Source organism: Mytilus edulis, chromosome 2, assembly GCF_963676685.1.
Source record: "Mytilus edulis chromosome 2, xbMytEdul2.2, whole genome shotgun sequence".
NCBI classification, from domain to species: domain Eukaryota; kingdom Metazoa; phylum Mollusca; class Bivalvia; order Mytilida; family Mytilidae; genus Mytilus; species Mytilus edulis.
The window spans coordinates 45,281,092-45,300,196 of NC_092345.1; the positions used below are offsets into that span (position 1 = coordinate 45,281,092).

Below are 19,105 nucleotides of genomic sequence, written 5' to 3' on the forward strand. Positions count from 1 at the left end.
GGTATTCTATCTAGTCCTTCGTGTAACTCGGTGAATGTGATGAATATTTTCAACTCGACTCCTCGACGTAGACGCAGTCATGGTCATCGTCATTATACATCACCTTCCCTGCATGATGTCTCTATTAATGACTTGCTGTCATTCATACAAAAGCCGTTAGGTATTCATCACATTCGCACGAAACTTTATTCATTACCCCTTTCAAAACTTCATTCTCTGTTCAATTTATGTTTGGAATCCACTGTTACAAACCCTCATTCAAACCAATACAAACTTCAAGCTATAATTTCGGATATTGCAAGTCACAGACTTTTCAAGCCAGTTCGCATTGGAAAAGATGAAAAAGAGAAAAAATCTTTTCTAAATCTTTCCTTTGCCAACAAAGGTCTCGATGGCGTCAACCTAGGCAATATCCTTCATCATAAATTAGTTCAATCGAAAATACCTCCTTATTTCAAAGACTAGTCTGTACCAATAATTTCTTATACCTATACCAAACCTATTGCAACTAAAATTTTCAATTACAAACGCGTTTTGCAGAATCTTGATATTGACGACTTCAAGTCTAAACCTCCTGATTGCACTTGTGCTAGTTCCCAATTCATATATAATCCTGCTGGCCACGTTATTACCGGTGACCTTAACATTGCTAATAACACTTCTCTACGAAATGTGTTATCGAAAGGTCCGAAATATCGTGAGCCTAAATCCATCAATTGGAAATACAACTTTAAAATTTTGATGGACTCAGTCGAGGATTATGCCAGGCAATGGGCTAAACGTGAAAAGGAAGACGTAGACACTCTATCCGAATGGATTAAGGCAGTGAGGTCGTTAATACAAATTAGAATCAAGAAACTGAATGGGTCCACCAATGCCCATGCTACGTCAATCTTTAAAGACCCAAATGTTGCTAAACACTTATCCGACCTCCATGATAAATATGTTGTTGTCCCCGCAGACAAAGCCCCAAATAACATCGTTTTTGTCTGTAAAAGTCACTACATTAATTGCTTGATAAACGAATTAGGTATAGACAATTCACTTGGAAACTCAACATATACCCTCACGACAATTACCAAAGAGGAAATCCTGGATAATCATAGGTCTGTTCTTTGTTCCTTTGGTATTTCAACCAAAGATGAAGAACTGGATCTTCCATCACTGTATTGGATACCTAAACTACATAAGTGTCCTTACAAACAACGGTATATTGCTGGGTCTTCCAAGTGCTCCACGAAACCTCTTTCTAAATTATTAACATCTATTTTATCAGCAATCAAAGACGAGCTTCAAAGTTATTGTGAAACTGCCTATTCTAGAGGTGGCGGGAATCAGATGTGGATACTTAAAAATTCCAAAGATCTTTTAGAGTACATACAATCTAACTCTCTTTCATCTTGTAACAGTATTAAAACATTTGACTTTTCTACTCTTTACACAAGTATTCCACATTCCAAACTAAAAGACAAATTGAAAGATTTGGTATTACTTTGCTTCATAAAAAAGAATGGCCAACGTAGATACAAGTATCTTGTCTTAGGGAGGGATAAATCATACTTTGTAAAGAATCACTCTGATTCAAACAATAAAATTCTCTGAAACCGATATTATCAAGATGCTTGATTTCTTGATTGACAACATGTTTGTAACGTTCGGAGGACGTATTTTTCAACAGACTGTCGGCATCCCAATGGGAACAAACTGTGCCCCTCTACTTGCCGACTTGTTTCTTTATTATTATGAGGCTGACTTCATGCAGGAACTTCTTAGGAAGAAAGATAAGAAGTTAGCAATATCCTTTAACTCTACTTTCCGCTATTTAGATGACGTTCTTTCACTAAACAATTCAAAAGTTGGTGACTATGTGGAACGCATCTATCTCATCGAATTGGAGATAAAGGATACTACAGATACAGTTAAGTCGGCTTCATATCTTGACTTACATCTAGAAATTGACAATGAGGGTCGGTTGAAAACAAAACTTTACGACAAAAGAGATGATTTCAACTTTCCAATTGTGAACTTTCCATTTCTAAGTAGCCACATTCAAGCAGCACCTGCATACGGGGTATATATCTCCCAATTGATACGATATTCCCGTGCTTGCATTTCCTATCATGATTTTCTTGATAGAGGGTTACTGCTCACAAGAAAGCTATTAAACCAAGAGTTCCAAATGGTGAAGTTGAAATCATCCCTTCGTAAATTTTACGGACGCCATCACGAGTTGGTTGACCGTTATGGAATAACCGGTTCACAAATGATATCGGATATGTTCTTTACGTCGTAGCTACAATCCCCTTCCCTTTCATGAATGTGACCTACCGAATTAGACTATTTACCGGATTTGTAATCACATAAGCAACACGACGGGTGCCACATGTGGAGCAGGATCTGCTTACCCTTCCGGAGCACCTGAGATCACCCCTAGTTTTTGGTGGGGTTCGTGTTGTTTATTCTTTAGTTTTCTATGTTGTGTCATGTGTACTATTGTTTTTTCTGTTTGTCTTTTTCATTTTTAGCCATGTCGTTGTCAGTTTGTTTTAGATTTATGAGTTTGACTGTCCATTTGGTATCTTTCGTCCCTCTTTTCCTTTCACATCCTGTGATAACACCACTCGAAATATCTTAACCTGGTGTCAAGAAACTCCTACACACTATAAACCCACAAAAGGCAACCGGCCCAGACAATATCAGAGGCAGAATACTTAAAGAACTCAATGACCAAACAGCTCCAATTCTTACACTTATCTTCAAAACATCACTTGAAACTTGCTTTATACCATCAGACTGGAAACACGCCAACGTAGCACCAGTACTTAAAAAAGGGGGAAAATATAAACCAGAAAATTACCGTCCTATATCATTGACATGTATTTTCTGTAAACTTATGGAGCATATCATCACTAAACAAATCATCAACCATCTTGAAACGAACAATATACTGTATGACATCCAGCATGGCTTCCGTCAGTCTAGATCTTGCGAAACTCAACTCATTTCATTCATCCAAGAACTTGCAGCAAATGATAACAACAACACTCAAATAGACTTAATTATAATGGACTTTGTCAAAACCTTTGACAAAGTTCCTCATGAAAGATAACTCTATAAATTACACTATTACGGTATCCAAAATGAAACTTTAAACTGGGTCTCTGCCTTCTTAAATGACAGAACACAAACAGTTGTCCTGGATGGAGAGTCATCTGACCTAGCCCCAGTCACATCAGGTGTCCCTCAAGGCACAGTTCTGGGCCCAGTATTATTCTTGGTATACATTAATGACCTACCAGAATACCTATCATCAAGTAAGCTCAGACTGTTTGCCGATGACAGTATCATCTTATTCTACAGAACCATCAAATCTCACAGCGACTGTGATGCTCTACAGTTAGATTTAGATGCTGCTGCTAGGCGGGAGCAAGACTGGTTGATGGCTTTCCATCCAGACAAATACACAGTCCTTACAGTCTCACAGAAGAAAAAGCCATTTAAACATGACTATATCCTCCACAATCACAAACTGCAACTTGTCTCTTCGGCTAAATACATGGGCTTTACACTTCAAGCAAACCTAAAATGGTCAAAACATACATACAACATCATAGCTAATGGCAACAAATCCCTGGGCTTCTTAAAAAGAAACTTAAAAACATCTTGTCGGAACATCAAAACTCAGGCTTATCTGGCACTAGTCCGTCCTAAACTGGAATGTTCATGTTCAGTATGGGACCCTCACACAGTTGAACAAACCTCCAAAATCGAGATGGTCCAAAGGCGAGCTGCCAGGTATGTCTGTAACAGATACCATAACATCAGTAGCCCAACAGATATGATAAACACCCCAAACTGACCAACTCTACAGGAAAGAAGAACACGCACATGATTAATAATGTTCTACAAAATAGTACATCAAATCGTAGCTATACCATCTGCTATTCTCATACCATCAGACAGTAGAACCCGCAAAAACCACAATTATACTTTTAGACACATTTCAACCAAAAAAGATACATATAAATATTCATTTTTTCCATATACCTTAACTCAGTGGAACTTATTGCCAATGCAAACAGTCGCTGTCGCCACAGTTGACACTTTCAGAGAACAGCTCACACCAGCTATTCTCCACAAATTCATTTAACTCATTATTAGCCTATGTACATAGTTTTAAACACAATTCATAAAATTAAATTACGCACCTCAAATTTATTTCCAAATATTTTTGTTTTTTCTGTTTTGTTTAAAATTAAATTTTAATAAATATTAAATAAACACCCAAAACTGGCCAACTCTACAGGAAAGTTGTTTAATTTATTGAACCATAAAACTAATTTTTTACTCTTCACATTGAATAATCCGCGAAGCGGATTATGTAAAATGTGAAGAGTCAAAGATTAGTTTTATGGTTCAATAAAATCAAAATAAATTATTGCCATTCATTATAAATAAATTTCTATCAAAAATAGGCTCAAGGAACATTTTATATTATTTATATTAACAATAACAACGTACACACATGTTGGCGTATGAATACACAACGTAAGAGTGGGCGCGTCGCCATCAAAATTGACAACATTGAAAATAAAACTAATAATTTTAACCAATCAGAAGACAGTAAATACACCAAATTTATTTATAAATATATATATATGTAGACCACGCTGCGCGCGCAAACAGTAAATAATCTTCAGATCATTGAAGGACTACTGAAAACCTAAAAAAAGAAAAAGCACGTGCCGCGTCGTCTATGATATTAACCAGTCGTCATAGGTAAAATAGTGATGGACAGATTATAATTGGTCATCACAACTCGATTGCTTTTCTCACTTTCGCTGCACCGGCTCAAGCGAGAGAATCTCATTGGCTAAAAGCTTGAGAAATCTTTTTAGGTAAAATGTTATATTCACCGCGACAAAAATCACAAGAGGTTTGGAACATCGTCCGTGTTTCTAAAATTTACATATACCAAGGCAACGACAAAGACGTAGGTATGTATGTTTTCATTGTGTAACGTCTTTATGCTTTTACCCAAAAAATTATCCCATATCCGCATATATTAGTTTCTGTTGAATTTTGGATGTCTGATTTGTAAGATATATAAAGAATAACTTCAGTTATATGGGAGAAATGAGACCTTCCTAAACATGTTTAACCCCCTCCATATTTTTGCGCGTGTCCCCCATGCCAGGAGCCTCTGGCCTTTGTTAGTCAGTATTGTATGTTTCTCAATTCTAGTTACTTTGTAGGTTTCGGAGTTTAGTGTGGCATCAATTTTCACCGAACTAGTACATTCCGTATATCGCCAGATTATCGGAATTCCAATGGGGACTAACTGTGCACCACTTATTGCGGACCTGTTTTTGTATTGTTATGAGTTACAATTTATGATAAAAATAAGCAAAGACCCATCGAAACAACATCTGATAAACAAATTTAATAATACTTTTAGATATTTGGATGATATTTTGGCTCTCAATAATGACGACTTCAGTATGTATATCAATGAAATTTATCCTGTTGAACTTACTTTAAATAAAGCTAATACTAACAATGACCACTGCCCTTTTCTCGATCTTGATATCTATATCACTAATGGAAAGCTGAATACTAAAATTTATGATAAAAGGGATGATTTTTCATTTCCTATCGTTAATTATCCGTTTTTAGATGGTGACGTTCCCTTGTCACCATCTTACGGTGTTTATATATCTCAACTTGTACGATTCGCTCGTGTATGTAACAATGTTTTAGATTTTAACGAGAGAAATTTATGTATTACTGAAAAATTATTACACTAGGGTTTTCGATATCACAAACTAGTCAAAACATTTACTAAATTTTATCATCAGTATAAAGACATCATTCGTAAACATAGCTCAACATGCAGACTTCTAATACGTTCAGGTATTTCACATCCAATTTTTTATGAAAATATTCTTTATAAAGCACAAAGGTGTTAGTATTCACCTCAGAAACTTACAAAACCTTTGAATAGATTTATTAAGAAGGGATATAATAACGATACTGTTGTCAAGTCATTAAAAAAAATTCATATTTCATAATTCATATTTTGGCGTTAATATTGAGTCACTGATAAGGTCTTTGTATCGGAACTAAACACATTTATTCTAAAAACAGTTGTTGGCATGACACGGGTTATGTTCTTCTCATGTATGTTATGATGGTATGATACTAAACCCCTAACGGGAAGGATTGTGCCTGATGTTCATATGATGAAATCATAATCATTCAGTCAGTTTAATTGAAGTCTGGAGCTGGCATGTCAGTTAACTGCTAGTAGTCTGTTGTTATTTATGTATTATTGTCATTTTGTTTATTTTCTTTGGTTACATCTTCTGACATTAGACTCGGACTTCTCTTGAACTGAATTTTAATGTGCGTATGATCATGCACTTAAGTCTTAAGTCTCCTTCCGACCGGCAATAAAACCCTTGTCTAAATAGGACGCCCGTTTAACTGTGCTGGATGTACAAGTATGTAGCCACGTCTGGTAAGGATGGTGACGTTGATTCCGATGTCACGTGTTAAAATAATGCCATTCTATTTGCATGTTATGAATCCTTGCAACAACTCTTCTACGGGTCCGTAGGTGTTCTATTTCAATGCAAAATTGCTGTTCCTATCTAGTATATACCGACATTTTTCAGTGGCAGTCCAAATTTCTCCGACCTTTATCCCAGATGGCATCTATAACATGACCTACATATTGTATTTTTTTTAATTTTTTTTCTCGTCAAGAGAATGCATGAAATAATAATACCACAATCAACCATCTATTATGATCTTCACTTGGTCATTTCTCGGGAAAATTGAGTCATCTCCATTTCTGTGTTGATGTCTTGAACATCATTTTCATCTTCAATGCTTTATTTGTCAAAGGGGTTAAATACATAACTTGAAATGTTACTAGTATAAATACACGAAGAAGCTTGCTAAAATTGAATACTGATAAATACCTAAAGTGATGCAGGGGTAGTACAGAATTTTAGTACAAGTTTAAACTCTTAACAGTAACTGTATTATACCGCTGTTCGAAATTCATAAATCGATTGAGAAAAAACAAATCCGGGTTACAAACTAAAAAACACATCAAATATAAGAGGAGAACAACGACAAAACAGAATATAAATGTTGAAAATATGACACACAACTCTATGTTCTTAAACAAAACAAAATATCTATGACTTTAAAAATATATCGCCACATAAAAAGGTTTGCTTGTGAACCGACTGTATTTACAAAGTGTAACCTAAAGTATTTTTCGATTTGTCTTTGTAAATTATTACCTTTAGTGTTAAGTGCAATATGGTACTATCAGTTGTCGTGGCTCGATACTTATATACACATCCCGTCATTGTGTTATTGTGCTATGGTCAATTTTTGAATTCTTTTCCTTTTGCTAATGTGTTTTGTCTATATGCCATTTTTTTGGGGAATGACAATTTAAGCACATGTCATACAAGTGACTTTGTAATTGAGAGGTTTAGCCAGCTAAATAACAAAAATACCGAACTTCAAGAAAATTTCAAAACGGAAAGTCCCTTATCAAATGGCATTCAAAAGCTCAAACCCATTAAACGAATGGATAACAAGTGTCATATTCTTAACTTTGTACAGCATTTTCTTATGTAGAAAGTGGTGAATTAAACCTGGTTTTATAATTCAAATTCAATTCAAATATTTATTGCCATGTAAACTTTAAACATTAAGTTTGTGACATACAAAATAATAAACAATATAACTATATTTCACATATATATATATACACAATCATTCATTTACAGTAAATATTCCAGTGTCCCCTGTCCTCAATTCTAATGACCTTTTGATGTAGGACCCCAATTTATTTACTTGTGATGGTGTTGATGGATTGAGTATAAAAATCAACTTTTCTTCATCAGATAAATCTTTAACAGAAAAATTAAAATCCAAATTGTTAAAAAAGTTATTTCTTAGTTCCATATTTAATTTACAATCTAACATAAAATGTTTTTCGTTTTCTAATGTTTTACATTTAAGGCATAATCTCTGCTCTCTAGGAATATTAGTATGTCTGCCTTTTTCTATATTTAAATTATGGTCACTAATTCTTAGTTTTGTTATTAATTTTCTATATGAAAAGTTTGATGTTCTTAAATAGTCTTCAAAACGTAAATTTTGTTTAAGATTCTTATATAAATAAAGTTTACTTTTTTCATCAATGTTTTGCATCTTATCATGTATCAAATTTTCAAAGTAGTTTTTAGAGCTTGTTTTTATATAAACTTTAAATGAATTATTTATTTTTTTGTCTGAACTAGTATTTTGTTGAATTTGTGCTATATCTAAATTAAGTTCACTTAAAATATTTTTTACATATGTAAACCAGGAGTATACTCCTTCTGAGTCGTAAGTTTTTACTAAGCGTGTAAGCTTCTTTAAAAAGAGGATTTAACTTACAGCATTCAAATCTCTTTAAATATAATAAAGTTTGTGTTTTAATATTAAATTATATAGGAAGTCTCCCCAATTCAACTCTAGTTGCAAGATTAGATGCATTCTTTCTAGTTCCTAGTAAAAATTTACAAAAATGCAAGTGCAATTTTTCAATTGAACTTTTTTCTGCAAAACTTAAAATATCTACTTCTTTTCCAGAATTTAAAGCTCTATTTTTTGCTCTAAAAAGAGATATATATGTGTCTAAATATGTAACTTCAGAGTTGTATATCATTATTGGTTTTATGAGGGAATCAAAGAGGTGGCATGCAACTTTGACTGGTAAATTATTCAAAGACTTTGTGTAAGCTTTCAACCCATATAATGCTTTTTGGGCTTTTTTGACAAGTTCTTTAGTACTATCAGACATGTTGCCATTGCATTTAATTAATAAGCCTAAAAATGAGTATTCTGATACATTATCAATGTTACTGTTTTTAAAATTTAAAAATGATTTTTCTAGTTTAGAGCATGTCCTATTAAATATCATAGATTTTGTCTTTTTAATATTCAATTCTATCTGCCATTTATCACAGTATAAAGCTAAATTGTTGAGACTATTCTGTAGCCCTGTTTTAGTTTCTGAAAAAAATTAACAAGTCATCTGCAAAAAGCAGGCAACTTAGTTTTGAGTCTATAATTTTTAGAGGATAACACAAGTCATTTTCAAAGACCTCTGTGATGTCATTAATGAATATATTAAATAAAGTAGGACTCAGTGAATCACCTTGTTTTACCCCTCTTGTAATATTAAACATATCAGTTACCATGTTTTTGTATTTAATTGAAGACCCAGTGTCATCATATTGATGTTTTATAATGTTAAAAAGTTTCTTTCCTACCCCCATATTATAAAGTTTGTACAAAAGAGCATCTCTCCATACAGAGTCAAATGCCTTTCTTAAATCTACAAAACAAGCATAAAATTTCTTTTTGTTTTTATGTAAATACTTATTTATTAGAGATTTTAATATAAAAATGCTATCTGCAGTTCTGTGGTTCTCTCTAAAACCAAATTGACTGTTACTTAATTGTTCATCTATAATTTTAGTAAGCCTATTGTTTAGAGTTGCATTAAATATTTTTGCAAGACAATTAATCATAGAGACTCCTCTGTAGTTATTGGGATCATTTTTATCGCTACTAGCTTTACCTCTCACTTAAATGACAGTAGCATACGATAATATTATTTTGACAACGATGTGTGAACAAACAAACAGACAACATTGGTAAAAATCTCAAAAAGGGGATTATGACAGTCGCATAACATTCTATTATATTGACAACGATGTGTGAACAAACACACAGCCATAATTGGTAACAATGTCATAAATAGGGTCACAGCACTCAACATTGTGTTAAAATCTTCATCATTATAAAAAAAAGCGAGTCATCCTTCTAATATAAGGCGCCGACATGACAAACTGTGAATCATTTAAAACGAAAACTTACGACCCAATTGAGATCCTTTCATGTTAATTTGATGTCTAACATTCACTTTATGGAAAACTGTCATTTATTTATTGGTGGTTACCTTAGTACTGACTGCTCCAGGATACTGATTACAATAGAGATAATATATATGCATAATGACAAACACGTACTAGTAGTTTGTATGTAAAATCAATATGTTTGGATAAAAGAATCAACATTTTCCCACATATAAAACTGTAAATATGGACAGGTTTGATAAAGATATTAAATTTTCTCAAGTTTAAATAATTTTACTGTCAATAACGATAGGTGCTCCATTTTAATTGTATTGCATATATGTAAATATGTATAATTATGACCAATCGTTTTGCCATCATAGCATAACAAATTTTAATATATTACTCGGGGGAAAACTGCATTTATTATACCCCACGCTACGAAGTTCTGAAAGGTATAATGTTTTTGACCCATCCGTCCGTCAGTCCATCCGTTAGTCCGGTCATTTCATGAAAATTTGTGGATGATAAGGACATACTATGTAGATGTGCATATTGACAGGAAATGTTGATTCAATTTTTATTCTTATACAATTTTCTTTCTTACACTTATTTTATTTCTCCAATGACAATGTGGGGCCGTGGGGTATGTGAGCGCGCTCACTAACGTTCTTTAATTTACGATTTTATCAACAGCTAATTATTTGTGAAAAAAGTCAAATGATAGTTTCTTGTAAACTATTATATTATGGATATTTAAAAGGGATACTCAGTAACTACAAAAAATCAGTACTATAGGTTTATTTGACTTTACACTTGAGCATATTTCAGCTTCTATAAGACCATTATTATGCTGTATCTCATTCTAATCTCATTGATTATAAACTGCAACTTCTTAAAACATATGCCATTTTAAACTCGAACTTTGACATGAATATATTTTTTTTTAACTCGAACGTGCATATGTTTTTGTCTTTTAACTTACATTGCAACTCAGCCTCAAATTCTTACTCGAAGAAAAGCAAACATTTTTACTCGAACTCTTCATAAGTGATGATGAAGTGTTCTCTAAATTATCTACAAATCTCACGAAAATAAAACATGAATTATTATTATAAAGGAGAAAGCAGGTCAAGGTTAATATACTTGTTTTCTTGGGTCCTCAGTTAAAAGAAAGTAACGTGAATAGTATGATTATATACGCGTGTGTAGTAGTAGAGAAGAGAGGCCAGATGTACCAAAGATTGAAACTCTAAAAATAAACTGACAATATCATGGCTATAAATAAAAGACAAACAGACAAACAATAGTACACAAAACACAACATAGAAAACATAAGACTGAGCAACACGGACGTAACCCACAAAAACAAATGATCAGAAAGGGTAAGCAGATCCATCTCCACATTGCATCCCGGTGTGTTGTTTAAGTCAGTACAAACCCGGTAATAAGTCTAATTCGGTTGGTCACATTCTGAGAAAAGGGGACGGGATTGAAAATACGACATTAAGAACAAATCCGTCGTCATCTGTGAAACGGATACTCAATAACGGCCAACCAGCTCAGCCAATAACAAAATAAGGTAAAGTATATTGAGTACTACATATACATTCGATTTATATTATTTATCTGCTGAGATAAAACATTGATAGTACAAGTCATATAAAAAGTAACGAATTGAAGAATTATAGTTTGTCTAAGTCACCAAGACTTCATGTAATATGACTAAAACATCGCGATGCTGCACAAAATGAGACATTATACTGTTACAGTAGTGGTTTATGTGAGCAACGTTTTCAACCGAAGTTCTTTTATATTCCATGTTGTTAATGTCTGCAAAACATACCAAAAAATGTTTGTCTAAACTTTTTACTTAGAAAGCAAAGGATTGCGAAGTTGACAGGACTGGTAACCATATAAACTACATACGTAATACCAGAAATCAAGGCGTTGTTTGATGTTATTCGTCGTCGGGATTTGAGGTGGTCAATAAGCAACAAAGTACCAATAGTTATTTCTGTCAAAAAAACAATGGTTGCTATCAAAGATACAGCAAAATCCATTCGCTCTAACGACGCTGTTGCACCGGAAGAAGAAGTGGTTGATTTCCGCCATTCCTGAATGTCGGATGATTTTCGAAGTAAAAGAATAGTGAAAATGACAAGAAGCATACATGGAATAAAACGTAAAATAAGCATCCTGGTTATGTATTCTTTATCAGATCTGTCCTTCACTGATCGTCTGCATCCAGTAAGTTTGATTCCTTTTAAAGATGTGATTTCAACCGGATTATATGTTACGTCTTCAAATGTATCAATCTGTGCACATAAGCTTATGACAAATACACAAATACTGAAAAGAATTCCATTCCTCATAGTGCAAAATCGGCTTGCTTTCAATGGAAACGAAACGACGAAAAATCTTTCTATTGATAGGCCAACTGTAAGACTTAATGATATAAGATGGAAAACTGTAGGAAGAATTACTTGGCAAATTTCAAAAATATAGCACCATTCTATTTTTAAAAAGTCTCTACTTTGTTTGACACTAAACACTTGAATGTTGAAAGGTACCGGAATTATGCCGGTCAGAATATCGGCAATTGCTATAGATACCATAACGGCATGCGTAGAAGTCCTGAATTTTCCTTTGATGATTGTTGCAATGAGCAGAATATTCATTATTGTAACAAAGAAAGTAATTATTGGCCCTACATATCCGTAATAAATATAGGCCCCACTTTCAAAATAAGTTATTAAATTGAATGCTTTGGTTCTATTATGTTGTTCTAATGTTGAAACGTTTAGAAATCCTCCTAAAAGGGACTCTGTTAATTGTGAAGCTGTTGTTGTTCTTGGTAGTCTTCTGGCCATTTTCTCAATTAGTTCTACAAAATAACGTAAAACATCAATTCATCAATCGTTTGATTATTTATACTATACTATACTTATTAGATGTCACCTCATTGGTCATTGACTGAATTACTTAGCCGTATTTCGCACATTTTTTTGTTGTTGGAATTTTGGGTTCTAAATGCTCTTCAACTTTGTACTGTTTTTTTTAAAGTATTTTGATATGAGTGTCACTGATGAGTCTTATGTAGACGAAAGGCGCGTCTGGCGTATTAAATTATAATCCTGGTACCTTTGATAACTATTTTACTTTATTCGTAAGTAATTACAAGATATTCATTCGACCACAAGGTGAGCAAATCTATGATGTTCAGTTCAATTCATTCATGTCAAAGCTTAATTTATAAAGCTTTGATTTGAATTTCACTTATGTTCAGGTGTTGCACCTCTGAGAATAGAAACTGGTCGATATGAAGGCATTATGGTTGACAATAGATTATGTTTTAATGAGCAATGTAAGAAACATAACATTATTGAAGATGAGAAACATGTGTTAATTAACTGCCCAGTATATGCAGATTTACGAGCTATTTTATTTAGACATGCTAGCTCTTTTAATTGTGATTTTGTTAATTTGTCTGATGATGATAAATTCAAATTTTTATTTACTGATGAAAATGTGTGTTACTTTTTAGCCAAAATCTGCTATGATGTATTATTAAAAAGAAAAGGTATTTTATATAATTGTAGATAATAATGTGTTTTGTAGAAATGATTTTTTTTATAGTCTCTCATAACTCTTTTTAGAGTAGCTCATGTTGTTTTAAATATTATTGTTATTTTATAAATGTATAAATGTATGTCAATTTTGAGGCGAGACTCTAATAAAGTATTTTTCTTGTCTTGTCTTGTCTTGGTAAACGTGAAAAAGCAAACCCAAAATGAGTATTGATTAGTTGATTTAATATTAGTTTTAGCATCTAAAAGTTGACCTTGTTTAAACACAAGATAAAAAATTAGAAATGTTATATTGATGCCAATAACACAACTATCTACTAGATATAAAAGTATGATAATATTCACCAGCAGGTTTATAGAAAAAAATAAAAATACGAAGGATTACAATTGGTGAAAAAGTTTGATGGAAAACAAATGGAATGTTTTGAAACGGTAAATAAAAACCAATAATTCAAGAAAGCATACAACGATAACTGCTAGATACAAGATAACGAAAAAACAATTTCTGAGCAATCACACCAACTGGCGATTTACTTATCATTGTGAACAGTTTACACAAAGTAGTGACACAGTCTTTCAGCGTTTGTCACTTGTAATGAACAGGAACTTGGACCCTTGTTTACATGATATATAATTACTAAAGTATTTTAATTGTTTTATACATTATACTGAAAATTAAGAATTTGTAGTCATCATATTATCTGATGTTTCAGTGAATAGTTTATTATCAATAAACAAAGTTCACAACTTTAATATTTTGTAAGTTTACATACAATGATACATAGACATAACTTTCCCGTGACATTAAATTATTATGTGTTTTATGCATTCTGTTGCTGTGGTTCTAGTAATATTCGAAAGAATATATTGTATTATTATAAAAATGTATACTCTTACGAGACAGTCTTCGCCGCAATCCACTATAAATATACCGGATTTTGGTGAGGATTCGTGTGGCTCAATCTTTTAACAAATTATATATATCTACTGTTTTTGAACTGGTTCTTTGTTTGGTCAAAACATTGATTGAAGCCTTTCTTTTAAAAAGCCTGTCTGTGCCATTTTGTTTATTATTTACTTTAATTTGTGATAGTTGACAGCAATTAAGTACACTCCGTACAGTTACAAATTTTCTCGTAAATTTTTACATTGACGCACACACATACAATAATATATCAACAGGTGATGTATCTAGCTTAGCCAGTAAACTTTATAGAAACATCCACAAAACGTCAACTTTTTAAAAATAAGAAACAAAAATATACCACGGACATCAATTTCTTATAAATGATTAATAGCAATTGAATACTGTCAAAATGTTCTTAAAAAAGGTGAAAAAACAAGACATATTTCGATATTTGACTTTGATGTATATGTGTGTAATTCATCTACTGATCGGTACTCATTTTGAGGACGATACAACCTCATGTTTCTATAATTGAGAATGAATTCAAGATTAAATTGGTAGAACTATTTATTGAATAGGGGTTCAACTACAAAATTAAACGAGAATGGGAAGCTGTGTCTGTTTCTTAAATAATGTTTTGTTTCACAGAATGATGATATATAATTAAAGTTTCAAAAGTTTATAGATAACTTCATCGGATTCGTAAGAAATCAGACTTGAGGAAAAAACTTAAATTTACCTCTCACTATAGTATCTCGGCATAGGACATACACATTAGGCGAGGTTGTTCTAGTTTTTAAGTACTAACAATTGTTCCCCTATCAATCTTTTGATTAGTAAGAGATACAAAGGAAAACCACGTACGACATAACTCAACTTGCTGATATTTTAATAAGTTAAAACACGTCAACAAATTAAAAGAAACTTTCCATAGTATGAACTAGAGAAAAGATCATTTTCTTTTTTGATCTGATAGCAAAGAGAAAGTAAATTATTTACTGATAAGTCTCATTTTAAAAAAATCGTCAAAGAACCCAAATGCATAACAGCGGTCTTTTCAGAGTGCAAGCTTTAGGTGGTTTGTTTTCTTTTATTATATCTATATAATGTTCGTACAGTTAGGACATTTTTATTCTAATGTCAATGTTCACTTATATATATATATATAAGATACATATGTTTATCGCCTTTTAATTTTCAATATGTGTACAACAATTACAAGAATTACACAAACATATAGTTATTTTTGAGACATTTTATAAAACACACACTTACCTTTAGTGCATAGATAACTGTTATGTTTTATAGTCTAAAATCACTTTATTCTTCATGCATCACATATTTAAATGTTTTTTACGATAAGAAGGATAGGTACAGCATATGTCATTATGATTAATAACAAAAACAATTTATATATCGTCATAACATTATACCTACATATAAATATATCCGAACGGAAATAGGAAAAGTGTTTTGCTGTATAAGAACAAACGTAAAGACTCATATATTAACATGTCCTTTCTGAAAAACGATTTTATACTCATTGCGCTTTTGAATCCGCGCAGTCACAGAAAACAGTGACCGATGTATGGCATGCAAATCTTGCTGCCCATTAACAGTTGTCCATTGAATAGATTCCATCGGAATATGCAACTGCATATCCATGTTTACCATGTTTACATTAAATGACACCAGAAACTGCTAAAATAAACACAACTGATACATACAGAAAAGCACTTAAGTATCAAAAGACAGAACATAACAAATAATACACGCAGCCCAATTTTACACCTTTCTCGTATAACCTAGAACTTTGTTGGATAATACTATTTATCGAACAGACGTCTGTTTTGAAGATTGAACAATGTTTGTTTAATAAGTTTCATAATTTTGAATAAATATTAAAGGACCTAGTTTTAATTTTAAAATAACATTCAAATATTATTAGGCCTTTTAAATCCTGAATTTTGCGGTACAACTTTGTAAAAGTTTTGATTAACTTTTAAATCTTTTTTCAAACATTCGTACTTAATGGTACATTCAATTGTGTATGTACATTTATAACATCTGTTATCTAAGGATCTAAGGTCTCAGAAACATGTCGAAAATAAGAGGAGACACAGGCATATTGTATCGTTCAAACAAACAAAAAACAGTACTTTTGTTCCTAAATATAAAAATAAATAGCTGCGATATGAATGTCAAATAGAAAAAAGTAAAGTCACAAAAATACTGAACTCCAAGGAAAATTCAAAAGGGAAATTCCTTTATCAAATGGCAAAATCAAAAAATCAAACACATCAAACGAATGGACACTATCCGACAGAGAGCAAATGATGAGTATTGAACGAACTATATGTCGCTGTACAGCCTTCCATAATGATCAAAACCCATTGCGCACAATCAACTGTATAAGGCCAGGGCATTGCAAAATGTGAAACAATTCAAAAGAGAAAACCAACGGCCTAATTTACGTTAAAATAAATATACAAAAAAAAACAAATATTGCAAACAGCATATAACAACCATAACTTCATGTATCTACCTCAGAACAAGCACAAACATTAGTATGTAAGTAAGTAAGTAGATTATTTATTATAGTGACTTGTGTAATTACAGCAGTGTGTCAATTAACATAGTTTAACATAATATATACATATACACCCGACCCAATGGGTCTAAAAGTTACATAAATATTAAATATTAAAGTTCATATCTGATTTGTGTCACGATTTTGATAGTAAGTCCGTCGGGTGTTAAGAATATCATTTATATGAGCGCTTAACTCTTTTACCTGAAACCATGGTTCATCAGTAAATAGGTGCACGGAACAACTTACCACAGAATGTAATATTTGATAAATAAAAGATTAAACATTGCATGATTTAAATCGTATTATAAAGATAGTTCTAATGGCTATAAAAATATAAGGTACTTTATGCCACATTTTATTCCAAATTTTGTATAGTATCTCCCAGTTGATATTGTATGGCTTACTTTATCTATCATGATTTTCTTGATAGGGTATTGTTTCTTACAAGGAAGCTATGAAAAAAAAACATTTTAGTGGTTCTGTTGGAATCATCCCTCACGCACACCACTACCAGTTGGAGAATCGTTATGACATATCTGTTCAACAGATGATGACAGATATGATCCATTTGTCGAATCCACAACTTCATCGGCTTTTCCCCCGAATATGATCTACCCAATAAGACTTTTCACTGGGTTTGTCGTTTCAGCTTTGGCCAAGACTTATTTGTAGCTAGTAATTTCATGTGTGTAGCAAATTACTAGAACACACTGATTCTTTGTAATCTAAAAGAGTTGTAAAGCACAAAAATGTCGGCATTCATCTCAAAAGCTAAACAAACTTTCAAAAAGACTTATTCGGAAAGGATAAAACGATACGGTCAGGTAATTAAGGATTGCATATTTCGGTATTAATATGATTCACTCATAGGGTCTTTGCATCGGAAATAAACAGAATTGTTCTAAAATCAGTTGTTGGCATGATACGTGTTATTTTCTTCTCATATATTTTATGGTTGTATGATACTAAACACCTACCGGGAGGGATTGTAATGATTTTCATATGATGAAGCCATAATCTTTCAATCAGTTTGATTTAAGTCTGGAGCTGGTATGTCAGTAACTGCAAGTAGTCATTTTTAATGTATGTATCAATGCCATTTTGCTTAATTTCTTTTGTTACCTATTATGACATCGGACTCAGACGTCTTTTAAACTGAGTTTTACTATTCGTATTGCTTAGTGTTTATTTAATCTACATTGGCTAGAGGTATAGGGGGAGGGTTGAGATCTCACAAAACATGTTTCACTCCGCCGCATTTTGCTCCTGTCTCAAGTCAGGAGCCTCTGGCCTTTATTAGTCTTGTATGTTTTTAGATTTAGTTCATTTATTTGTTTTGGAGTTTTAGGGGCCGTCCATTTTCACTGAACTAGTTCACAACTATTTTAGGGGCCAGCTGACGACCACCTCCTGGTGCGAGATTATCTCACTGCGTTTAAGACCATTATGTGGTCTTCGACTGATTGTAAAATCTTTGATCATAAGTACAGTCTAAGTGTAGAATAATACACTTACAAAAATAAGCATTCAATTTTAACAATAGATGTTTACCCTATTATTCTCTCTAGTTTCACTTTGTTTTGACAATATTCTTCATAACCATGAAAAAAAAAGAAAGCGAAAATAAGAAAGTAAAATGAAAACACTATTTGAAAGATATTTCACATGTATTTAAGTACAAACTTACCTTGATCAGAAATAATATGAATGTAATATATCGCATAAAATTACTGTTTGTTATTGAGGTGTCACATATTTCAATATATATGATAAAAAAAAAAGGAAGGGGTAGGTCCAGCATTTGTCATAATTAATTAGTATATTAAACAACCTATATATTGTCAACATCTTATATTGATGAACATATCCAAACGGAAATTTAAACAAATGATGAATTCCTGTTTACATACATACAAGTAAAAACTAGTCAGAGAAGCTAAGACCGAAAACAAACATGATAATAAACTCATCATAGATACCAGGACTAATTTTGTAAATACGTCAGACGCGCGTTTCCTCTAAAAAAAAAAAGACTCATCAGTGACGTTCGAATCTAAAAAAGTTAAAAATGCCAAATAAA

At 32.4% G+C, this 19,105-nt stretch overlaps 1 protein-coding gene across 3 annotated transcripts; it reads right to left on the reverse strand.

Moving 5' to 3' along the window:
- Window positions 1-7,424: 7,424 nt before the first annotated feature.
- LOC139512233 (sex peptide receptor-related protein 2-like) lies at window positions 7,425-18,818 on the reverse strand. 3 transcript variants are annotated; one of them, XR_011662212.1, is made up of 4 exons: window positions 15,708-15,865; window positions 10,866-12,822; window positions 9,659-10,703; window positions 7,425-7,726 (listed from the first exon to the last, which is right to left on the reverse strand). XR_011662212.1 is itself a non-coding variant. In XM_071299688.1 (2 exons), the coding sequence occupies exon 2, from the start codon at window positions 12,806-12,808 to the stop codon at window positions 11,762-11,764; it is 1,047 nt and encodes a 348-aa protein (XP_071155789.1). In that variant the 5' UTR covers window positions 12,809-12,822; window positions 18,713-18,818; the 3' UTR covers window positions 11,528-11,761. The 3 variants fall into 3 exon arrangements, 2 of the variants coding, with proteins under 2 accessions (XP_071155789.1, XP_071155788.1); XM_071299688.1 differs by lacking the exons at window positions 7,425-7,726; window positions 9,659-10,703; window positions 15,708-15,865 and adding an exon at window positions 18,713-18,818 and having other exon boundaries at window positions 11,528-12,822; XM_071299687.1 differs by lacking the exons at window positions 7,425-7,726; window positions 9,659-10,703 and having other exon boundaries at window positions 11,528-12,822; window positions 15,708-15,825.
- Window positions 18,819-19,105: the final 287 nt, after the last annotated feature.

Bases quoted from the DNA above. Each gene is read 5' to 3' on its own strand.
- LOC139512233 (XM_071299688.1), bottom strand. From the start codon at position 12,808: ATGGCCAGAAGACTACCAAGAACAACAACAGCTTCACAATTAACAGAG.